Source organism: Babylonia areolata, chromosome 21 (assembly GCF_041734735.1).
Source record: "Babylonia areolata isolate BAREFJ2019XMU chromosome 21, ASM4173473v1, whole genome shotgun sequence".
In the NCBI taxonomy this organism is placed as follows: domain Eukaryota; kingdom Metazoa; phylum Mollusca; class Gastropoda; order Neogastropoda; family Buccinidae; genus Babylonia; species Babylonia areolata.
The window spans coordinates 30,065,865-30,091,240 of NC_134896.1; the positions used below are offsets into that span (position 1 = coordinate 30,065,865).

At 44.5% G+C, this 25,376-nt stretch overlaps 2 protein-coding genes across 2 annotated transcripts in view; one reads left to right on the plus strand and one right to left on the minus strand.

The window, feature by feature from the left end:
• Positions 1-6,590, plus strand: part of LOC143295701 (transcriptional adapter 2-beta-like) — a 28,342-nt gene extending 21,752 nt beyond the window's left edge. Inside the window, exons 14-17 of the mRNA XM_076607322.1 lie at positions 186-226; positions 1,189-1,280; positions 2,463-2,525; positions 4,939-6,590. Of these exons, the coding sequence (XP_076463437.1) occupies positions 186-226; positions 1,189-1,280; positions 2,463-2,525; positions 4,939-5,061 (319 nt within the window). The 3' untranslated portion in view covers positions 5,062-6,590. The remainder of the gene's footprint in view (positions 1-185; positions 227-1,188; positions 1,281-2,462; positions 2,526-4,938) is intronic.
• A 5,962-nt stretch (positions 6,591-12,552) lies between these two features.
• The window catches only part of LOC143295702 (uncharacterized), a 62,216-nt gene continuing 49,392 nt past the window's right edge, over positions 12,553-25,376 (minus strand). The window contains exons 8-10 of the mRNA XM_076607323.1: positions 18,454-18,610; positions 15,962-18,114; positions 12,553-15,409 (exon numbers count right to left, since the gene is read on the minus strand). Coding sequence (XP_076463438.1) covers positions 15,369-15,409; positions 15,962-18,114; positions 18,454-18,610 — 2,351 coding nt within the window. The 3' untranslated portion in view covers positions 12,553-15,368. The remainder of the gene's footprint in view (positions 15,410-15,961; positions 18,115-18,453; positions 18,611-25,376) is intronic.

The window sequence follows — 25,376 nt, forward strand, 5'->3', positions numbered from 1 at the left end:
GGTCATAGTCGGACACGACTATCATGCATGTGCTGGATGAGGGAACTGCTGGTATATGTAATTGTTTCTTTGTTTAAGTATTTTTGTGGAGGGAAGTATTTGTGCAATTATTTGAAGGCTTTTTGTGATGATGTTGAGCATGGCTGTTGTTGACCTGATTTCTGTGTGTGTGTGTGTGTCCACAGAGGGAAAGTGGAAAAGTTAGATATCCTCATCGATGATGATGGTACGTCTCAACAACACAACTCTCAACTCTGTTTTCTCTCTCTGTCTTGAAATTAAATTTGAAAAAAAAAAGAAAAGGAAAAAAAAAAGCTTGAATGCGAACATTGCAAGAATTTTTCTTTTTCTTTTATTGATTTAAAAGAAATATGAAGATGGAGTGTGTGTTTGTGTGTACGTGTGTGTGTGGTGTTATGTGAATGAGAGAGAGAATTCAAATGTGTGTGTGTGTGTGTGTGAGAAAGAGAGAAGGCACAGAAAACGTATGTGTGTGTGTGTGTCCGAAAGTGTGTGCATGTGTGTGTGACAAAGAGAGAATGAAGATAAGGGACGGTGTGCAGCCCACTTTCATGGTGGACTTTTCATTGCTCGCAGAGCGAGAACTAGGTCACAGGACGTCATGGGCAGTCCACCACTGTAACTGGCTTCTCTGAGTTTGCACTGCCATTATTCAGACAACTTTTCGCCAGTGTTTATAAATGGATCAGATTTGAATACCTAATGGCAGATATAAAACAAGAAACGCGCTCGAAGTAAACATAGAAGACAAAAGCAAATAATGGTTGTAATCATAGAACCAAATATATCTTGTAAACTTGCAAAAATAGTCACTGAAAATGTTCAAAATCCTTTCGTCAGAACAGCGATTTCCACGACAAAATTTGAACCTTTAGGTGACCAGGAGAAAAAGGAAATGGAAAGGCATATGCGCACGCTGTTCTTGCTAAAAAATTAACAGGGGAACCCTCCACGAAAATCCGACGAAAGTGGGTCTACGCACCATCCCCACAACTGAGATGTGAGAGAGAGAAAACGCACAGAGACTGTAAGAGTGTGCAGTGTGTGTGTCTGTGAGTGTGAGCATGCTTGGAAGGAAGAGAAGAAGAGAAGATAAACAGAACAAGACAAACACAGGTAGACAGCCAGACTGTACAGGGTGTGTGTGTGTGTGTGTGTGTGCCCCAGGTACCAAAGATGAGGAAGAAGAGTCGATAGAAGACAGCAAGGAGATGGCTTGCATGCCGGGCTATGACATGTTGTCAGAGAGGGAGAAGAAAGTAGGTACCTGTACCTTCACCTGACACCCACCGCTATGTGTCCACTCAGAGAAATCCTCTGTGACGGAAAGTCATACAACACAATACACTACGCAATACATTACAATGCAGTACAACATGACACAACACAATACAATGCAATACTGTGCAATACATTGCAATGCAGTACAACACTACACAATACAATGCAATACTATGCAATACATTGCAATGCAGTACAACACTACACAGTACAATGCAGTGGAATGCAGTACTGTTTAATGCAGTGCAATACAATATTATCCAATACAGTGCAATGCAATACAGCAATATGCAATGCAAGTATGAATTGCCAATGCAGTTACCATTACCAATACAATACCAGGTACAATTACTGATACAGAACAATGAAATTCCACTTACAATTACCATTACAGTGCAGTACCAGTTACATTTACCAATACAAAATGCAATACAATACAATTTAATTACAGTTACAAATATTACAATAGCAGTATGATGCAGAACACCAAACAAGTTATCATGGTTGTTGACCTTGATCTAATGTTGTCTTAATTGGCCAAGGATTTCAAATACTAGTTCCCTAAACAAATGTTGTTCATTTGTTGTAAATCCTTCATCTGCCATCTGTTTTAAAGGCCTTGTTTTTCATTTGTTTCCTGGTGTTTTTCTTTTGGGTAAATGTGATGCCTGTCGATTGTGCGTGAGTGTATCTGTGTGCATCGATTCAGTTCATTTATGTTGATCATGCTTAGTTTTGATCTGATTTTATTTCAGTTTTTTGATCAGGCATGGGTTTAGACAAATGGGATGTTCATTTGTCATTTAGTGTGTGAATGTTTTTGTTTTTATAGTGGCGTGATTGTTGTTCATTTGTGTCATTGTATGACAAGAAAAGTAATGATAAGAGAACTCTGTGATCACGGTCATCTTTACATCGAATAAAAGTGTGGTGCGTTTGAAAAGAACACCACGGCTGAGGCCCACATAAAAGTAATCGGTGTAACATTCTGCATGTGTTGTACTGCACAGTGTTCTCATTCACCATGCAATATATCCTCATGAACATATCTTGCACATGCTCTTTGAACACACGGTAGAATTGTAGGAGGAATGTTTTGCCCAGTGGGGTTGAAATGAGAGAAAAAGAAAAAGGTGACATGGGCATGTGTGTTGTTTCAGTTGTGCAATTCCATCAAGATGATTCCAGCCAACTACATCACCATCAAAACCTGCATCATCCAGGTGAGAATTGTGCAACTGAGGAGTTGATTTAAAAAAAAAAAAATGTTTGTTTGTTTTATCTGTTCAGCAGATAGCATGGTGAGGATGACTGGTAACAGATTTTTTATTGATAAAGATTCTCTGATGATGCATGCATAAAGTAGTTCTTTACTGAGAATCAAAAGCAAACTTCAGTTGTATGATTTAGTGGTTTTTCAACACCGCCATCAGAAAAACAGAAAGAACAAAGTTCATGGCTGCATTAACCAGTTCAGTGCTGGATAATTTTGTAAAAAACCAAACAAAAACAAAGTGCTCTCCCCTTGCCAGGGAATTTTGAGGATTTGGGGGTAATAAATCACACAAAAAATTGTAGCACAAAAGCTATGGGCAATACAGAAAGAAAGTAAATGTTTTTGTGAAGGAAAATGAGTGTAGATTCTGCTTCTGGGCTTTTTTTTCCCAATTAGGTTGATTGTAGATAATTGTTCAGGCATTTAAAGTCAAGATAATAATTTTTGTGCAACAAAAAAAGCATTTCCACCTCTACATAATAACATCCATAAAGAAAAACAAAATACAGCTAGAAATAACATGCCTATTGTTAGATTATACCTGTAGAAAAAAATTAAAACAGGCTTTTAAGTTTATAAAATCCAAATCACAGCTCGTGCAGACATGCAAGCAAATCAGTGTCCCAACAATGACAAAGCTGGGTATGGTCAACGCAAAAGGTCAATCTTGGTCTCAGAAACTGAGCTGGCAAGCTTTTTGACAGCTAAGAGCGTTCGCGAGTGAGAGGGTGAAGTTCTTTGATGACATTCACTCCTTTCAAGTTGCACGTGGGAAAATTAATTAAAGTGTCTGCTGTGCATCCCTCTTGCCACCTCTTCAAACAAGTCACCCATCTGATTCAGTGAAAAAAACCCCAAAAAAACCCGTTAAAAACAAAAAGTAAGTGTTTCACGTCCAGTGCAGGGTCTACCCTGTGTTTCGTGAAAATCATGGAGCATCGGCAGTTGTCGATTTCCTACAGTCTTCATTGAAATGTGAGCACACTTTTCCCAAAAGCCACGCCCCCTTGATGAACTCTGGCTGTCATTCAACCTATCGTCTTACATCACTCCTCTCCCTCTCCTCCCCTTCATCCAATGCTCGCTGCATGTATTCTGTCAGTCATAACCACTTGCTCAAAAACACTGTCTGATTGGATGGACAGACTGCATTACCATCAAATGGGCTGTCAGTTTCATCACTGTCATTGTCAATCGCCTCCGTTTTCAAACCAATCATCAGACAAGAGAGATCCTTCTCCATTGCAAAAGCTGTCCATAATCACAAGCAGAGCTTTCAGAATTGTGTAGATATGCTGACTGTGACTAGTTGCTTTACTGGACACAGTTTTCAGTGCCTTTTTTTTTTTTTTGCACCTGATGCAACCCCCTTTTCCACACGCGTGTCACATGTTTAGTTAGCAAATTATCGAGTAGAAAGGGGTCTTCTACCTGATGTATGTTCATTTAAATAGTATTTTTATAATCCAGACATAACTCACTGTTCAGAGTCTGTTTATGTGAATTGAACCAAACTCCAATGAAGGAAAAATCGAAACACATGCATGACGTCAGTCGACACCTTACAGGCACTTTGGCAACACTTTTTGTAGGACGTCAGCTGACGTCTTATAGGCACTTAACTGGTTAAAGTTGCCTGGCCACAGACGCCTGACGGTGGTATTGCAGCACTCTGAGATAAACTGGAGGGAGTCCCAAGCCAGTGTCCTGCTGGAGGCTAGGTTTTCTCCTGTTGAAAAGGATTAGGGTGTGCACAGAGACCACTATTTGGAAGAGTAAGGTAGAAAGTTGTCGTCCATATCGGGACGAGAAAGCTTGACCTGAATCATGACAAGAAGTGTCAGTTGATGTGTTTATCTATTTGTTTATTTATTTAGGTATTCATTTATGTAATTATTAATTTATGTCTTGTTCTGTGCCCTAGAATTTGGGACATTTTGTTTTCTACAATTTGATTATGATTATGAATGATGATTGGGGTGATGGAGATGCTGCTTTGGAGGGCCATTTGGGTTAGGGACTGCTTGACAAGGCTGTACTCTCATAATATATTCCACTGTCATCCTGGCTGACAGATAAGCATCCGCAGTGTTGGTCATGAATTTTTAGAAACACGCCCAAAGACACATCTGTGAAGTGGGTGACCCTCGACTGTGTGGTCCCAGTTTTCCAGTTTGAGCACACAGCACCCTCACTTCTTAGCAGGAGTCAGCCATGGGCAGAAAAAACAAAACAAAAAAAAACCCCCATCTCTGATGAGGATCAAACCCTTGGCCTCCCAGTCATCAGTCTGGGTGCTAACCATTTTGCCACAGCGGCTGGTAAGAGGTGTGAATTAATGACGTGGTGTTGGTTTTCAGGATTACCTGCAGCGGAAACAAGGTGTGCCTGTGAAGATCCGTTTCCCCAGCGGCATGGACAAGACACACCGGCGTCGTATCATGAGCTTTCTGTCCGACAATGGCTGGATCGGAGTCACGTGAAGCAGGATCTCATTCTGTGTGTGTGTGCGTGTGCGTGCAAGTCCGTGTGTGTGTGCAGGTCCCTGTGTGTGTGTGTGTGTGTGTGTGTGTGTGTGTATTTGTGTGGAACACAGGTAGAAGAACAGAAGTTGTTGATGTTAGGGGTCTGTTAATGAGAATATGTATGTGTGCGTGCTTGTGTTTGTGTGTTTGCATGCATGTGTCAGTGTGTGTGTGTAAGTGTACTGATGAGAGGGGCTAAGAACTGATGTGTCTGTGGATTGAGAGGAAAATATTTATGGCTGCATTTTTGGTTGCATGTATGCACATTGTGAGTATGTGTGTGTGTGTGTGTGTGTGCACATGTGCGAATGTGCATGTATAAGATGCTTTGCATCTTTGGAGCTGTTTTGAACAAAAAGACATTTGGAATAATTGACTATGACCAATCCTCAGGGCGGTTTTTGGGCGTGTGTTTTTTTTGTTTTTCTTTTTTGTTGTTTTTTTTCCTTTCATATGCAGCCAAACATTTGTATGGATGAAATAGTGTGAGGCATATGTGTATGCATGTGTATTTAAGTCTACAAGGTAAGGTTGATGCTTGATGAAACCAGTGACTAAAGTGAAAGGAGAGCAACAGCTCTGTGCTTCACTGCTAGCCCTGATCTGACTTTCTGCAGTGAGAATGTGTTCGAAAGGTGTTTTTTTGTTTGTTTGTTTTTTTCCATGGACAATTGACAAGCAGCTTTGACAATCCTGAAGGTGCTGTTTGTGGATTTGATGGTTATATTGATTTAAACGTTACAAAATGTGAAGTTCAGTTGGCGGAAAATCGTTTGCAGCTAAACATTTGACAAAAGTTGGTGTTTAAAACACACACACACACACACACACACACACACACAGTGGCTTGTAGGTTTTATCTGACCTTTACTTTTGCAGTTTTAACTAACTCACTAGAAATGAAATCTGAAATTAAAAAAAAAAAAAAAAAAAAAAAGAAAGAAAGAAAAAAGAAAGAATGACCTTAACTCAGTGGATCTGTTTGCAGGTGCACTTTTTTTGTTGCTGTTGTTAGTCTTTGCGGCTGGATGGAGGTGTTCATTAACACCTTGACTAGCTGCTTAAGAATATACTTGTCAGCGAAGGGCTGTCACCCAAATGAAATGAGGCAGAGATTACAGGTCAGGATGTCAGCGAAGGGCTGTCACCTTAATGAAATGAGGCAGAGATTACAGGTCAGGATGTCAGCGAAGGGCTGTCACCTCAGTGAAATAAGGCAGAGATTACAGGTCAGGATGTCAGCGAAGGGCTGTCACCTTAATGAAATGAGGCAGAGATTACAGGTCAGGATGTCAGCGAAGGGCTGTCACCTCAATGAAATGAGGCAGAGATTACAGGTCAGGATGTCAGCGAAGGGCTGTCACCTTAATGAAATGAGGCAGAGATTACATACAGGTCAGAATGTCAGCGAAGGGCTGTCACCTCAGTGAAATAAGGCAGAGCTTACATACAGGTCAGAATGTCAGCGAAGGGCTGTCACCTCAGTGAAATAAGGCAGGGCTTACAGGTCAGGATGTCAGTGAAGGGTTGTCACCTGAATGAAATAATGCAGGGCTTACAGGTCAGGATGTCAGTCACCAGTTTGTATTTTGACTTCCTTCTCTTGGGGTTGCATGACGTTTTGTTAAGCGAAACCGGTGACACCCCAGAAAAGTACACAAAGTTGTAATTGCACACCACGTTGATGTCATTTCACCAAGGTTCAGTGTTCAGGGGGTTAAAGGCTAGTGAACCCTTTTCGTTCCTGTCTCCTGACCATGTTGTAAATGACAGGGAAGTGACTATGGTCACAACCCCTATGTTTCGGTTATCTTTTCTGAAGACACAGTTTCAAGAGAAGGGTAAAAACTTGCCAGCATAAAGTTGACTTAAAAAAAAATTAGTATGATTGTATACAGTATCCATTCGAGGCAGTTATCAATGCATTGATTTGATTTGCAGTTCATGATATGTGTGTGGAGTGAGGGGGTTGGGGGCGAGGGGGGAGTGTTTCATTGAATGGGAAGTTGGCAACTGAAATCAGATGGGAGAGAAAATTGGATCTTTTTATATAGTTGGTCATTCTCTTCATCTGGTGTTCTTGTGAACAGTGTCAGAACAGTCGGAAGTAGTTTTTCAGCTTCAGATATGTCAGCATGCTCTTTATTTTTCCTCTTTTTAATTAAAAAAAAAATCTTTTTAACCTATTTCTCAGTGCCTGGAAACTTTTATGTATGTGCTTTATGTTCTTAAAAAAAAAAGAAGAAGAAACCTCTATTACATCATGATGCTGCAGATGTTTACAGTCATATTTCTATGACAATATGCATGGTGAATCATATGTGCTTGGTCCATCTGACCATGTGGACATTGGTACAGAGACAGAAAAACAGTGTTGTGAATCACAGCACTGTGCAAAGGGGAAGTAATCCCTGTTGAAATAAAGAGAAAGAAGGGACCACTGATGGGGCCAGTTTCTGTGGGCTGTGGAAGGCATTGGGGTTCATGATTGTTGTGTGTGATGACAAGAGTGGGAAGAAAAAAATGTTTCTAGCAGGAGGCGGAGTGTGAAGAAAAAATTGTTGAGGAGAAGAATGGAAGGAGAGCATCTTCCCCCAAATGGAGAGACAGGAGGAAGCCAGGAGAGCTGACCTCAGAGTTCATGGAAGTCAGGAGAAATCTTGGCAAAATGAGGGAACTGTTTCCAGGGCTGGAAAAGTCTTGAAAGAAATAGATTTGCCTGTCAGGGTCTGGAAAGTCTTGGAATCTTGATGAAACCCTTGACCAGTATCAATTAAAAAAGAGCTTAATGCATTGAAAAAACGATGACGACAACAAAACGCGCGCACACACACACACACACACACACACACACAACTGAAAGAACAAAAAAGTGATGAAAATTAAACAATACTACTTGGATATCTGCTGGTCTTTTTCATCAGCGGTGTAGCAGATGAAGTTTTGCTTCAGGTTGGTGTGGAAAATGTTCATCAGTCTGCTCTGGAAAAGCTCTGGGAAAAGTATGGAGTTTTGTGTGGTCACATCTGCGGGAAGCCCGTGACCTTGTGCTTGTTGGGGTGAAATGTTGGATGTAGACTTTGTGAGAGTGGGTGCTGGCTGTCAGATGTTAACTGGCGTAATCTTCCAAACCAAACCTGCCTGTGTGTGCATGCAAATAATGTGTACATGTGTATGATTTGCTTGTTATTCAATCACTTCTTGAGCCCTTATTATGTTTTTTTTGTTTCCATTATCCTCTGTTTTTGTGTAAGGTATGGATTTGTGTGGAGCAGTGTGAAAACAGTTGTGCAGTTTTCCTTGGCAGCTGCTGCTCTTTTAGCTGACGATATCCGTGAGCAATATTTTTCTTCTCCGAGGTCATTCATGGAAAGCCTGATATAGATAAGCATCTTAAAATGTTGAGTGATTGCACACTGAGCAAGACTTGACGAAAACCTTGAGGTGAATATTGTCTGGCTTGGGCGTGAGAATTGGGGAGGGGGTAAGGGGTGATTCCTGGACTAAACAGATGGAAGAAACATTTGAGAGTGTGGCTGCTAATCCTTCTGAGCTTTGGTACTAAAGTAATGATGCAGCCAACACCTCACACGTGTGAGAATGTTCTCAACAGCATGATAGTTTGTATGACGGTACAACATGGCGCAACACAGTATGCAGCACACAGGATGGTGTGATAAGTCTGTATCCCTTTTGGTATTTGTGTAGACACTATCATGTAACAATTAGTCCTTTGTTTTGGAGAAACAGATGAGCCTTAGCTTTTGTGTTTCTGTGTAGTTAGCTTTTGTGTTTCTATGTAGAATCAGATGAGTCTAGCTTATGTTTCTGTATGGAGTCTCAGTTTAAGAAGTTTTCTTCATGAAGGATAAATCAGTGTATCATAGTTTTAAATATATCAGACATTTCTTCTTTTTTTCCCCTAACTTTAATATTTTTCTGTAGACTTGTTCAAGTTGATGAGTTTGTACAGTCATTCTTTCAATCTTGAATCTTTTTTTATGTGACTACTATTGTGTTATTTACTTGTTTTTAGTATTTTTGTTTTTTACTTTGTCATGTGTAATTGACCATTGTCATAATTTATTAACTCTACACGTTGTACAGTCCTAACAGTCTTTTTGGAGAACATGTACAGAAAAGAAACATGCAGTGTCAATACAAGTGGGATGACGGGCGTAATAGCCGAATGGTTAAAGCGTTGGACTTTCAATCTGAGGGTCCCTGGTTCGAATCTCGGTGACGGCGCCTGGTGGGTAAAGGGTGGAGATTTTTCCGGTCTCCCAGGTCAACATATGTGCAGACCTGCTAGTGCCTGAACCCCCTTCGTGTGTATACGCAAGCAAAAGATCAAATACGCACGTTAAAGATCCTGTAATCCATGTCAGCGTTCGGTGGGTTATGGAAACAAGTACATACCCAGCATGCACACCCCCGAAAGCGGAGTATGGCTGCCTACATGGCGGGGTAAAAACGGTCATACACGTAAAAGCCCACTCGTGTATATACGAGTGAACGTGGGAGTTGCAGCCCATGAACAAAGAAGAAGAAGAAATACAAGTGGGATACATTTTAAAGAGTGATTTGCAAACACATTTGCAGACACTGTGTATAAGCATGCGTGCTTGCTTGTACGCACTCTTCCACAACACACGCACAACATGTACAACACACGCCCACACACACATGCATGTTCATGCTCACACACACAATCTACAAGCACAACACACATCCACACTCCAGGAGCTTCCCCTTCCCCCACAAGGGGAGTGTGATTGTCTCCCTTCCTCTGGAAGTGCTCAGAAGTTATTGACTAAAAGTATGGGCAAAGTGTGAATAAAAGTGTCAAGAATCATGAACGACAAAGAGCAATTGGCAATTGTAAATAAACTTGGAACAGTTACAAATAAAAGATTAGGGAATTCATAAGGCATTAAAAAAACAAAAAACCTGAAAAACCACAGCAACAAAAAACACACAAGAAAACAAGTGGTGGTGAAAATTTAACCTCCATACAGGGATATCCACCAGTCTCTTTCGTCAGCTGTGTAGCAGACACATTTTTTTTTTTTATATTCAGTTTAGCTTTGTGTTTGACATGGAAAAACTTCAGTGTGTTTGGAAAAGGTCTTGGAAAATGTGCAGAATTTTGTTTGGTCATATTTGTGGGAACTCGATGAAAGGGCCTGACAACTGAAAACAGTATTCTGTTCCAATGTGCTTCATTGTTTTCTGTCTGTCACGAGGTTGTGTGTCTTCAGATACATATCAAGTGCCCCTTGTATTAACTGATGATGATAAAACAAAAAGGCTTTGGCCTCATGTCAGGGATCTGCATGTTCGGTTTGGGTCATGAGTGGGTCATGTGTAATTTTTCTTTGATGTTGTGTGCAGGAGTTGGTGGGGGAGAATGAGGGTGCTGGGTAGGTAGGAGATGAAGGCCAGATATTGGCCAGTGGACACAGCAGACATACTTTATGGTTACCTGTGGAAAGATCCATGTGTTAATCTGCGAAAGATCCACAAGAGTTGTGGTGAGACAGCTGATGCCCTGCTGGAGTGATCTTGCTGTTTAGATATTTTGTATCTCGGCGTTTATGAGCTGTGTCTCCTCCATTCTCTTGTTCTCTGCCACCTGACTGTTTAGTATTATGGGTAGGACTGTTTTTACCCTGACATTGAGGCAGCTTTACACCATTCTTCACCACAGTGCACCATGGAGTGGTTCTCCATTGCCAGTGACCACTGACTGGTTTTGGGGTTGTTTTGATGTGGGGAGTTGATCTTCTGCATAGACAGGCGCACAACAGAGTTGTTAAAGTGTTGGACTTCCAATCTGAGGGTCCCGGGTTAGAATCTCGGTAACGGTGTCTGGTGGGTAAAGGGTGGAGATATTTCCGATCTTACAGGTCAACATAATTATGTGCAGACCTGTTTGTGCTTGAACTCCCTTGTGTATACAAAAGCAGATCAGATACACACGCTAATGATCCTGTAATCCATGTCAGTTTTCAGTGGGCTATGAAAAGAACATACCCAGCATGTACACCCCTGAAAACAGAGTATGGCTGCCTTCCTGGTGGGGTAAAAACTGTCATACATGTTAAAGCCTACTCGTCTTCATACGAGTGAAGTGGGAGTTGAGTTGCAGCCCATGAACGAAGAAGATGATCTTCTGTATGTGTATACATGCTTGTGCACCAGTAGGTCTGGAAGTGTGTCACCAGAAGGAACTAGAGAGGAAAAATCTCCACCTTTGAAAACTCCATGTGCAGTGCAGGCATTTGAACCTCATCCTGCAACAAAGGATAAGTCCAGCACAGTGATTCTTCACTGTGGTAGCAGTGTCAACCAGAGTGTGATAGAACCGATTGTTTGGTATGTTGTTTTATCATTATTTTTGCAACCGGATTCTTGTTTGTGTTCAGATGGTGGTGTGCTAAAAAATTTTGTTTTGTTTTGTGTGTCATGAGTGTGTAGTTTGTGTTTGTCTGTGCTGCTTTTTTGTCTTCTGTTCTCATCTGTGTCATGTCAAGCAGAGGAGTCAAGAAGATAAAGCACAATCTTCATTTTTTTTCCTTTTTCATTTGGTGGTTTTCTGGTCATTTTCAACCTTCTACACACTCACACAGACACGCTCTCTCTCACACAGACACGCTCTCTCTCACACAGACGCAGACACGCTCTCTCTCTCACACACACTCTCTCTCTCACACTTTCTCACACATACATACATGCTTACTCACACATTGCTTCTTCCTGCCCCTCTCCACTTCACAGAAATCCTGTATAATATATATATATAATAAAGAAAATTAACTGATTTTTAACAAGTTCACAGCAATTTCCATTTTGATATATTTATTTGATGACTGAAAAAAATGTTGGCATGTTATTGGATTGGGTCTTGGCTGTTCAGCTGTGCAGTAAAACAACCCAATGTGTTGATTGCAAATGGGTTTAAAATAAAGTGGATGCCACCCACATTTGGTAGTGTTTGAATGCTGACATAATTTTTTTAATGTTATTTTTTTCTCTTTGGATGGTGTTTGTATGTATGTGTAGATGGATATGACATGTATATTATATATTGTTACTTTTTTATGGGAATGTATTGTTTGAATTCAGCCAGCACCTTCTTTGAAGAGCTGGTGTGTTTGGGAGAGAAACAATAAAAGTTGAACTATTGAAAAGATGTTCTGTGTTTTATTTTTTAGTTTATTTTTCTTCTCTCTTTTGTGTAGTTCATTTCATTCCATCTCCTGCAACAATTAATACCTACCCAGACATTTTGTTGAGGTGTCAGGCGTGAACTCAGCTAGTGTTTAAATGAGTCGACTTGTTGAATTGTTTTAGGCAACACTAGAGGTGGTTTGTTGCAGAGTTGTCTTCACACACACACACACATATTCGCTGTCTGCCATATATGAACATCATAAGACTGGGGATAAAAGTTTTTTTTAAATTTTTTATTTCACAATACACATTCCACATCAACTTTTCAAGCGTAGCTTTCAGAAAATAGTCTGGAGGCAGAATAAATGAATCCTAAAACCATGAACAACCGCTATCGGTACAGGCTGAAAACACACAATGCAAGAGAACAGAGTGACAGGAATGAAAACGTATACACAAGTGTTCACCTTGGAACTTTCAAATGATGAACAAAAAACTGAGGTCCAGTAAGAAGACTGAATTTCATGTGCATGAGTGATCCTGGACAAGGCTGAAACATTGTACTACTGGTGTAACTGGAGACTACCAAAAGCCAGTTTCTAACTGAAGTAGTTTCTTGTGGAAAGACTACGTAATTCATGCCACACTGATTTCAGCCAGTGCGTGTGTTTTCACAAGGCTGCCTTGTACTTTGTTGTTTTTAACCACAATGCATGTGCAGGGTTGATCTTTTCAACCATGTATTCAGTGCTTGAAATGACCACAATATCTGGACTCTATGAAAACTGACTTCACTATAAATCATCATCCTTTCCGATCTGAACGTGGGGGTGAAGGCCTGTCACAGTTGCTGAGCTAAATGCTATGTAAGAAGCCAGGGTGAAAGCTTGTCGCACCAGTGCAAAGCCTGTCCTAACTCACGCCTGCATGAGTTACACAGGTCTTGCACTGTAGAGAAAAGAACAAAACACCAACAAAAAGTCAGGAACACGAAAGGGGAAAACTGCACGCAGGCTTGGCGCAAAGTCACAGCACTGAAAACTACAGCTGGAAATACTAAATTCCTTCTGAAAACAGGAGTTAAATCTTTTTGGCAACATCAGAAGCATATATGTGAACATCACTCTCTGTAAAGTTAAAACGTCAACATTAAATACAAACCTGTCAGGATATGAGAGATACCTCACTCGCCACAAAAGAGTGTGAGAGAAGGAAAGTGCGACATTGAACACAAACCCCTGAAATAACAAGTACTACATGAATGCGACATAGTGAACACAAACCCTGAAATAAAGAGTACTACATGTACGCAAAACACGGCACGATGCGTCACAACAAACTTGCCATTGAGATAAAATGACTGCTGGGTCATTTTCATCAAGGCAAAACGATCCTTAGCCTTCCTGTTCACCCAACTCATCACAAAAACACACAGTGCAGGGACAGTCGAACACTGGACGACACGCTATACAACACACACTGTTCCCTTTGTCCTTGGATTTGCTGGTGAGTTGTAAAGAGGTCTCAGAATGCTGGGGTCAGAAAAACAACCTGCGAGTGCAGCTACAGGAATGCTAAAGTAGGGCTACTGTCAGTGGTGAGCTACAGGAATGGTAAGAGACACTGGAATGGTGGTGGGTAGATACAGAAATGACGGGAAGCCATAGTAAGATGTGAACCTGCACATCAACCATTGAGGGGGAGGGGGGTATGGAAAAGATAAGAAGGGGACAGGGAAGATGAGGGGGGAGGGGGAGGAATGTTAAAAGACATGGTGTGGAATGGTCAATGCATGGAGTGACCAGGTACCAGGCCTCAGTGACCGGCACTGCTGCCCATTCTGGCACTGGTCAAACCATGCGGGACTGCTGCGGAGGATGACCACAGTAGAATAGGGAGCTGGAATGTGTGTGTTTTTAAAAGGAATGTCCTACTATAAACCTGTCAAGTAATACTTGCACGGAAAATAAAAGCCAGCCAACAAAGACACCATTGCAACATGATTTACATGTTGAACGAGCACAAACAAAACAACGACCAATAATTATTCACAAAAAGTTGCGATGACAATGATTATAATGCCAATTTCCAGTCACAGTTAACCATGACAAAGACTAAGTGATAATTTCAAATGCTTGCAAATACGAGCTAAAGAAATCATTTTTGTGTCCAAAATTTTGTGTCCAACGTTGATCACATAGTGTTTGACTTTTTTTGGATATAATCTTCACCTTAACAAAGTGATTACAAGCAATTTTCTATCTAAAAAAAAGGAAGACAAAATACGAAATTAATTCAAAAAGCATGGAAAACTATTTATTGTAATGCGTATTTTTGTCAAAAGCTTCAAAGGATACAAAAAAATTACTTTTCCTTTTTTCTGTTTTTTCAACATGTGCTTCACTTTGACTGGTTAAAAAAGGGCAGACTTGATAAAAGAAATCTTCACAAAGAGCAGAACTTGAAACAAGGACACACTGACTTTACACAATTATAAAAACGTGTATGTGCATTCCACTGACAATACAACATGGTGATAACGTGGGCAGGTAAACATAAGGCTAAAGAACCGGCGTCAACGCCATGATACAAATCAAAATCCGGTATGGGGTAATGTCAAGTCAGAGCAAAATGAAAGTTATTCCTGTTTTTATCGTACAAACCCTTTAACCGTCCCGCAGTTAATTATTTAAACGTCTTGTCCTTGTAGATTCAGGTACGTTCACGTTTTGTGTTTTATAAAAATCTCACACTAGTGCGCAAGCTGTGCAGCGGAGCGACTTCCCACTCCCCTGACCAGCAAGGGTGCCGGAGGTCGGCGCAACGAGCGAACAAGTGATCTTGACGATCTTCACATGCCAGCTGGTCCCAAAAAAGCGAAAGGGGGCAAAACCGTGAGCGTGAAAGCGAGGCGTCCTCTGGTTCCAGTTGGTGCAGGTGTCACATCGTCAAGAAACCCAGCCAGCAGGTTGAGAAGAAGGTGGTCCGTGTTGCTGCCAGCAGCAAGGGGCACAGCCTTCTTGCACATGGCAATATGCCATACACATCTATAGACATCGGTAAGCATCGCTGTGTGTGGTCCACACCGCTTACACCACCGACCTACCGGGTTCTCCGGACAGCCTCATACCTGGAACACACAGCCTTTCGCCTGTCAGGAGCATCACCCACACAGTCTGAAGACATGGTAACGCTAACATCATGAAGACATGGTAGCTAATGTCATGGAGACATGGTAACACTAACATCCTGAGGATATGGTAACGCTGGCATCCTGAACACACATGGTAGCTAACATCTTCATTAGAGGAGGAATGCTACTCGCTGCACCAATCTAACCTATCACTAAACCTGTTCTCTGTAAGTACTAATCATTACCAAAATTAAACAATTTTATCTACCCATTTACAAATTACACAAGGTTACTGTCAATTTCTGTAAACTTTAAACACCAATCTGACCTATCACTAAACCTGTTGTCTGTAAGTACTAATCATTATCATTACACATAAACAGAACCTTATCTATCCACTTAAAATCACACATTGTTCATCTGTCTGTCTGCAATTGTAGACATGGATAATTTGGGGCGGTCTGAGAGAGTGTGTGTGTGTGTGTTGGGGGTAGGTGGGGTGGAGGTGAGCAATCCAAAATGTCCAAGAGGCCGTGCCCTACGACTCACCATTGTCTGTGGCCATTGATGACAAAAGTTTATCGAGTTGATACAACTCATCCTCCTCGTGGATCCCAGGCACGTCCTGGGGCGTTTGGGGGCGGGGATGGGATGTGTGGGTGGGGCTGTGGTGGTGGTGGTGGTGGTGGTGGTGGAAGGGAGGAGGGGAGGGTTTGCTGTTGTTATCCCCCCCGTCTCTACCGCCTTTCCTGCCACGCTGCCTGTCCGCCCCGCCCCCAGTCCCCGAGCCCTTCCGGTCAGACTGACGATGCGCTGTGTCCATGGCGACTTCCTCCCCGCCGCTCTCCTCGTCCCCGGACACCTCGCTGTGCGTCTCGCTCGACGAGTCCGTGCTGGTGCTGGACAGGGGGCTGAACTCTTCGTGCGGCCTCTCCAGCCCCTCCCCGTGCAGCAGGAAGTCGGTCAGGTGGGAGGAGGCAGCCTGGCACAGCGGGGGCACTCCGCCGGAACTCCCCCCGCGGTAGCTGTCGGCCAGTGTCTTGGCCATCTCAACCAGCACGTCAGCCTCGTCCTTCACCCCCTCCTCCTCCTCCCCCCTGCCGCCACACGACGGGAGCCCGGGGTCTGCCAGGTCCAGCTGGGTGGCTGACAGGTCGCCGGAGAAGAAGTTGAGGAGTTCCTCCACCTCGTTCAGATCCATCTCTGACGTCGGCGGCGGCGGCGGTGGTGGCAGCAGATGCGCATCGTCTTGGGCGCTGGTGTCCTCGCCGGAGGAGGCTGACTGGTGGTGTTGGGCGGCAGGCGGGCAGGGGTCCGTGTCTGGAGGCTCCTGCTTGATGACGGTTCGTCCACAGCTCGGCTGCTCAGTGGCGGAGGAGGAGTCTTCCTTGGCCACGCCCTGGCTGCCTACAGCGGAGGCGGTGACTGGCGGGGACTGGTGTCCGGTGCCTTCCCGGGCAGGCAGGGTCTGGTAGCAGTGCAAGGTGTCGAAGAAGGACTGGATGTCCAGAGCATCCATGACGGGCAGTCCCCCCCTGTGCAGGGGGGCGGCGTGCCGACACTCCGGGGCTGTGGTCTTCTCCACCTTGACGCGCTGCACGGGGACCGTGGGGCAGGGAGCTGGAACGGTGCCCGAAGACAGGGACGCCAGCTTCTCCAGCTCTTGCAGAATGGCCGCGGAGCTTGGCGGCGCTGTCTTCACTTCCGTACCGGAGGAGTCAGCGTGAAGGCCGGTGCAGGTGGAAGAGGAGGAGGAAGAGGAGGAGGAGGTGTGGGGGTGGGGGGAGGAGGCTGGAGAGGGGTCCGGAGTGAGGTATGACTCTGGAACGGCCACGCTGCTGTCAGGGACCACTTGCTCCTTCCCCTGTGGCGGGCAGGCGGTGTTGGTGGGGGTGGTGGTGGTGGTGAGGGGAGGGGAGAGAGGGCAGGAGGAGTGGCAGTTTGAGGACAGGAGGTGGGCCTTGACGCTGTGCTGGTGGTGGGCCACGTGCAGGGGCAGCACGTGCGCCAGGCGGTACTGGGCCTGGGGCAGCAGCATGTGCGTGGAGGAGGAGGGGGCAGGCCAGCTGCTGTATCCCCCGCCGCCGCCGCTAAAGAACTGCGAGGCCGAGTCCGGCGAGTGCATGGGGTCAGCGGTGGCCGCGTACTCGTAGCCCCCATGCCGACCCACCATGCCGCCCCCGTTGTGGCCGTCTGTGTGCTCGTCCCACACCAGCTTGGGCACCTTGGCCGGGCGGCACGGGCCCTGGATCTTCCGCTTCAGCATCATCTTCAGCTTGTCCGTCTGCTGCCCTCCCTGAGGGGGGAGAGGTAGAGGGAGGGGGAGGGACATGCCCGAGGGAGGGGAGGAGGAGGAGGTGTTGGTGGTGGCGGTGGAGTAGGGGTGTTGGTATCCCTTAGAGTCGTGCATGGAGTAGTTGACGTTGCAGGTCGGCAGTGTCTGCTGATGATGATGTTGTTGTTGTTGGCCGGTGGCGTAGTAAGGGCCCATGGGGCCCTGCTGGTAGTGAGACGGGGAAGCCACCATGGTGGGGGTGGCGGTGTTGGTGGTCACCCAGCCAGGGGCCGCGCTGTCCTGGGGAGGCAGGGGGGCCGTGTGGGGGCCGCTGGGGGGTGGCCCCCCGCCCCACAGGTCCGAGGAGCGGGCCGGGTACAGGGTGAACATGTGGCTCTGCATGCGGATCTGGTACGCTTCTTCCTCGCTGCAACAACGGGCGGTTTCAGAAAAAAATAATTGGTTTTTTTTTTCGTTACCTGTTTGTTCTTAAAAATCCATGAGTGAAAAAACCACAACTAAAACAAACAAACAAACAAAAAAACACAACAACCTTGCAGTCCACAAGACTCATTTGCTCTTAAAAAAAAAAGAAAAAAAAAGTATGAACGCAAATATGTGTGTGTGTGTGCGTGCGTGCGTGCGTGCGTGTGTGTGTGCGTGCGTGCGTGCGTGCCTGTCTGTAAGTCCACGAACCACAAACACAAAGAAGAGAACAGAAAAGAACGAAGACATGAAGAGAGTGGGGGCTTTGTCAGGTACTGACCTGATGACCTGGTTGATGCAGACGATGAGTGGGTCGTCGTTGTGCACGGTGGCAGCCTGCCGCACGTGCATCACCACGTTGACCCAAAGCACCTGGTCCCTGGCGCACAGCATGCGCACCGTCATCATGCAGCCCATCTCGTGGTTCGATCGGATCACTGCACACACACACCACGATGTCTTGTATTGCAGTGCCGGTATCGCATTGTAGTGCTGATAATGTTGCCCTGTAGTGTTAATGTTGCCCTGTAGTGATGGTATTGCACTGTAGTGAGTGATGATATTGCACTGTAGTGAGTGATGGTACTGTACTGTTGTGAGTGATGGTATTGCACTGTAGTGAGTAATGGGGGATGGTATTGCACTATAGTGAGTGATGATATTGCACTGTAGTGAGTGATGGTACTGTACTGTTGTGAGTGATGGTATTGCACTGTAGTGAGTGATGGTATTGCACTGTAGTGAGTAATGGGGGATGGTATTGCACTATAGTGAGTGATGGTATTGCACTGTAGTGAATGATGGTACTGCACTGTAGTGATGGTATTGCACTGTAGTGAGTGATGGTATTGCACTGTAGTGAGTAATGGGGGATGGTATTGCACTATAGTGAGCGATGGTATTGCACTGTAGTGAGTGATGGTATTGCACTGTAGTGATGGTACTGTACTGTTGTGAGTGATGGTATTGCACTGTAGTGATGGTATTCCACTGTAGTGATGGTATTGCACTGTATTTATGGTATTGTACTGTAGTGATGGTACTGCACAGTAGTGAGTGATGGCACTGCATTGTAGTGAGTGATGGTATTGCACTGCAGTGCTGGTACTGATGGTACTGCACTGTATTGATGGTATTGTACTGTAGTGATGGTATTGCACTGTAGTGCTGGTAATGCACTGCAGTGAGTGATGGGATCGTATTGCACTATAATGAGTGATGACACTGCACTGTAGTGAGTGATGGCATTGCACTGTAGTGATGGTATTGCACTGTAGTGATGGTATTGCACTGTAGTGATGGTACTGCACTGTAATGAGTGATGGTATTTCACTGTATTTATGGTATTGTACTGTAGTGATGGTACTGCACAGTAGTGAGTGATGGCACTGCATTGTAGTGAGTGATGGTATTGCACTGCAGTGCTGGTACTGATGGTACTGCACTGTATTGATGGTATTGTACTGTAGTGATGGTATTGCACTGTAGTGCTGGTAATGCACTGCAGTGAGTGATGGGATCGTATTGCACTATAATGAGTGATGGCACTGCACTGTAGTGAGTGATGGCATTGCACTGTAGTGATGGTATTGCACTGTAGTGATGGTATTGCACTGTAGTGAGTGATGGTATTGCACTGTAGTGAGTGATGGTATTGCACTGAATGATGGTATTGCACTGTAGTGATGGCACTGCACTGTAGTGAGTGATGGTATTGCACTGTAGTGAGTGATGGTATTGCACTGTAGTGATGGTATTGCACTGAGTGACGGTATTGCATTGAGTGATGGTATTGCACTGTAGTGAGTAATGGTATTGCACTGCAGTGAGTGATTGTATTGCACTGTAGAGATGGTATTACACTGCAGTGAGTGGTGGTACTGCACTGTAGTGAATGATGGTATTGCACTGTAGAGATGGTATTGCATTGTAGTTCCGGTGTTTTGTGTTGACGGTAGTGCCAGTATTGTATTGTAGTGCTAGTGTTGCACTGTAGTGATGATTTTGCACTTATCATGCTGGTATTGTATTATGGTACTGGTATTTTACAGCCAGTAATGTATAGTAGTGCTGGTACTGTATTGTACTGTACTGCTGGTATTGTACTGTAATACAGGTGTTGTATTATCGTGATGATACTGTATTATATTGGCGGCAATGAATAGTAGCGCTGGTATTGTATTATAGTGATAGTATTATAGATCCAGTGTTGTAAAGTAGTGCTAGTACTGTATTGTGGTGCTGGTATTGCATTGTGGTGCTGGTATTGTGGTGCTGGTATTGTATTGTAGTGCTGGTACTGGTGCTGGTACTATATTGTAGTGCTGGTACTGGTGCTGGTACAGTATTGTGGTGCTGGTACAGTATTGTGGTGCTGGTACTGTATTGTGGTGCTGGTACTGTATTGTAGTGCTGGTACTGTATTGTAGTGCTGGTACTGTATTGTAGTGCTGGTACTGGTACTGTATTGTGTTGCTGGTACTGTATTGTGGTGCTGGTACAGTATTGTGGTGCTGGTACTGTATTGTGGTGCTGGTACAGTATTGTAGTGCTGGTACAGTATTGTGGTGCTGGTACTGTATTGTGTTGCTGGTACTGTATTGTAGTGCTGGTACTGTATTGTGGTGCTGGTTCCATTCCATTCCATTCATTCTCCTGCCCGGGATGGGCGTAGAGGAGACATGAGGGACGATTCCGTAGTCAGACGACGCCATCCGGTTCTATCTTCTGCCTGTCGTATCAGCGTAGCGCTATCCATATTGGTCCATTCCTTGATGTTGTCCATCCATTTGGCTTGCCTCCCTCTTCGCCTACCACCCTCTAGCGTTCCCTGTAGAACTGTCTTTTGCAGTGAATTGTGGCGTGTCACATGCCCGAACCATGACAGCTTCCTCCTTTTGACCACTGCTAAGAGTGGTTCCAGTGGACCCGCTAGCATGGTTATTTGGCTCTTGACAAAGTCATTGGTCTTTCTGTCCTTCCATGAGATTCCAAGCAATCGTCTGAAGCATTTTGTCTCAAACGTCTGGACTTTCTAGTAGTCTCTGCTGTTAAAGTCCAACTTTCACATCCATACAGCAGTATGGATAGCACCAGGGATCGGTACAGTTTGATCTTTGTTGGAAAGCTGATCCCTCTGCTCTTCCAAATCTTGCTGAGCTTAGCCATTGCTGATGTTGCGATCGCTATCCTAATCTTTATTTCAGTTGTTGAGCGACCGTCGTTTGTGAGGGTGGAGCCGAGATATTTGAAAGCATCCACTTCAAGTTGTTGTCCGTTCATGAAGATTTGAGCTTGGGTGTTGGTTGAGCTGTTTACCAACACTTTGCTTTTCTCGGTGCTCACTTCCATTCCGTATGCACCTGCTCTTCCTTCTAGTCTCTTGGTGAGGTCTTGTAGTTCTTTGGTATTGTATTCTTTGGTGGTGCTGGTACTGTATTGTAATGCTGGAACTGTATTGTAGTGCTGGTACTGTATTGTAATGCTGGTACTGTATTGTGGTGCTGGTACTGTATTGTGGTGCTGGTACTGTATTGTAGTGCTGGTACTGTACTGTGGTGCTCGTACTGTATTGTAGTGCTCGTACTGTATTGTAATGCTGGAACTGTATTGTGGTGCTGGTACTGTATTGTAATGCTGGTACTGTATTGTGGTGCTGGTACTGTATTGTGGTGCTGGTACTGTATTGTAGTGCTGGTACTGTATTGTGGTGCTGGTACTGTAATGTGGTGCTGGTACTGTAATGTGGTGCTGGTACTGTATTGCATTGTGGTGCTGGTACTGTAATGTGGTGCTGGTACTGGTGCTGGTACTGTATTGTAGTGCTGGTACTGTATTGTGGTGCTGGTACTGTATTGTAGTGCTGGTACTGTATTGTGGTGCTGGTACTGTATTGTGGTGCTGGTACTGTATTGTAGTGCTGGTACTGTATTGTAATGCTGGTACTGTATTGTGGTGCTGGTACTGTATTGTAATGCTGGAACTGTATTGTGGTGCTGGTACTGTATTGTAATGCTGGTACTGTATTGTGGTGCTGGTACTGTATTGTAATGCTGGAACTGTATTGTGGTGCTGGTACTGTATTGTAATGCTGGTACTGTATTGTGGTGCTGGTACTGTATTGTAATGCTGGTACTGTATTGTGGTGCTGGTACTGTATTGTGGTGCTGGTACTGTATTGTAATGCTGGTACTGTATTGTGGTGCTGGTACTGTAATGTGCTGGTACTGTATCGTGGTGCTGGTACTGTATTGCATTGTGGTGCTGGTACTGTATTGTGGTGCTGGTATTGTATTGTAGTGCTGGTAGTATAGTGTGTTGCTGGTTTTGTATTGTAGTGCTGGTATTGTAGTGCTGGTATTATATTGTGTTACTGGTATTGTACTGTGGTGCTGGTATTGTGGTGCTGGTATTGCACTGTAGTGCTGATATTCTACGGTAGTGCTGATACTTAATTCTATTGTAGCGCTGGTATGGTACTGTAGAGCCGGTATTGCATTGTAATGCTGGTGTTCTATTGAATTGCCGGTATTATATTCTATTGCAGTGCCGGTATTACATTATATTGTTGTGCTGATAGTACTGGTATTGCACTGCTCGTATTGAACTGCAGTGCTGGAATTGTACTGCTGGTATTCTGCTGTACTGTATTGCCGGTACTGCACTGTGTTGTCGACATTTTAAGTACTGTATTGCCGGTGTTGTATCATAGGTATTGTACTGAAGTACTGGTATAGCATTGTCGGTATTATATATTATGCTGCTGGTATTGTACCGTAGGCATTGTTTTGTATTACCTGTACTGAATTACAGTGCACTGCCGCATTGTAGTACTTATACTGCCGGTGTTGCGTTCTACTGGCAGTATTACTTTCTGTCACAACAAGCCTTGACAGCGTCCCTTGGGTTTGTGTCAAAGGAAAACAAAACAGAAAAAAACAAACGCACAAAAACCGCCGTCCACGGTCACCTTCAGACCTGTTCTGTCAAAATTTTATTTTAACACACACACACACACCCTCACGGCTCTCATAAAAATAGATGTCAAATGAGGAAAGGCTTTAAAAAACATAACAAAGGAGAGAGAAAAAACTGCGGCGAACGGCATAAAGCACAAAGGCACTGTGTCCTAGTGTGCGTGCTTGACTGGGAACAATCTGATAATGACCCGTTTTCACGTCCTCTCCCTGCTTGTTATCTTGCCCTGTGTCCTTCGCTGATGCTCTTTCTCTCTCTTATTTATTTATTTATTTATTTATTTATTTATTTATTTAAACATATTATCATCATTATTGTTTTCTTCTGTTCTGATTTTGTTTGGTTGCTAAATTTCTTTGCCCTCAGGGCAGGGTGAAAAAAAAAGCATGTCCTTGCTTATTTCACGTCCCCATTAAATAAAATTTCATTCATTCATTCATTCTCTCTCTCTTTCCCCTCCTTGCATGCATGTGCATACTGTGCGTGTGTAAGTGAAGCTTGGTGTGTGTTATGCATGTGTGTAAGTGCCCACACCCTGTTGAAGACGCGCGTGCGTGCGTGCGTGCGTGTGTGTGTGTGTGTGTGTGTGTGTGTGTGTGTGTGTGTGTGTGTGTGTGTGTGTGTGTGTGTGTGTCTGTGACATGTTGCATTTTCGTGCATGTTCGTGTGTGAACATCACATGCTTTCACATGCACACAACTATTTTTTTTTTAAAGTAATTTGGTGCAGCAGTCACCCACTTCTTATGAGAAATGTGGACGTCTGCAAAGTGACTGAAGAAGCGTTCACCATGTGCACGGTGGTGCAGCAGTCACCCACTTCTTATGAGAAATGTGGACGTCTGCAAAGTGACTGAAGAAGCGTTCACCATGTGCACGGTGGTGCAGCAGTCACCCACTTCTTATGAGAAATGTGGACGTCTGCAAAGTGACTGAAGAAGCGTTCACCATGTGCATGGTGTTGTGTTGCGTTGTGTCGTGTTGTATTGTATCGTCTTACTTTTTTTGTCAAAATATTTATTCTGTCTGAAATTCGGGGTGCTTTCCAAGAGGAGAGCGCGGCCTTGCCACTGCGTAGGGCAATCCTTTAATCTCTTTTCTGTCTGCACTGTATTGAATTTACTGTCAAAGTGATGTAGTTCTTTAGCAAGAACAACCTTTTTGTTGCCACGGGTTCTTTTACATGCGCTAAACGCATGCTGCAAGCTTGGGACCTTGGTTTATCATCTAATCCGGAAGACTATAGCACCCAGACCACGATTCAAGGTCTAGTGGATGGTGGGGAGTGGGGGGGTGGGGGGGGCAGTAAAATCCTGGTCGTATGATAATATGGGGATCGAACCCGTGGACACTGCACGTCTTCGGGCGCATCATTACCACTAGGCCAACACCCCATCCCTGCACCACGAATGCTGATAAAGTGTGGTGACGAAAGCTCACATGCACACTGACTCAAGACACACACACACTCTCTCATACTGAAACACACACACACACACATTCTCTCTCTCTCCCTCACACAGGAAAAAAAAAAAAGCTAAATGAGAGCCAAGGGTCTGGTCACGATCGGCACATCCACCCAATGACAGAACTGGGGGATTGAGTGGAGTGGGGTGGGGTGGGGTGGGGTGTTAAGACGAAGACCCGTCGCTCTATCTCCCCACCACCCCATCCCACCCCTAACCACTTCCCTCAGGGTGGAGGGGGGGATTTACTGCCGCTCTGTTATCTTCCTCCACATCCCTCCCACCCCACACACCTCTCCCCGCCCCTGTCCCACTGCTGTTGTCCTCTTTATGTGGAAGGCTGAACCATGAAATAAGGGGGAGGGAAATTCCTCCCTCCCCCATCTCCACCATCCACCCTGCCCCCTACTCCCCTGTCCTCGATCCCTGCCCCCCACACCCCCCTCCACATCCCCATTCTCCTTTCTTCACTTAGATGAACACTATTTTCTCATTTCCGACAATGATATTTAAGATAATAGGATGAGAATTCGAGAGGAAGGGGAAGGTACGAGTGAGGGTGGGTGGGGAGGGGTGTGTGAAAAAGTTGAAATTAATGAAGTGAATTTCACCAAATTGCAACAAAGCCCTACGCCCCTTTACCCCCCCCCCCCCCCTTCACTACCCCGAAGTGAAAAATGTGTGCGGGGGTCGGGGTGACACAGGGCATTGTGGAGGTTCCTGTCGAAGCTCCCCAATCTGGCTTGTGTTGAAGCTAATCA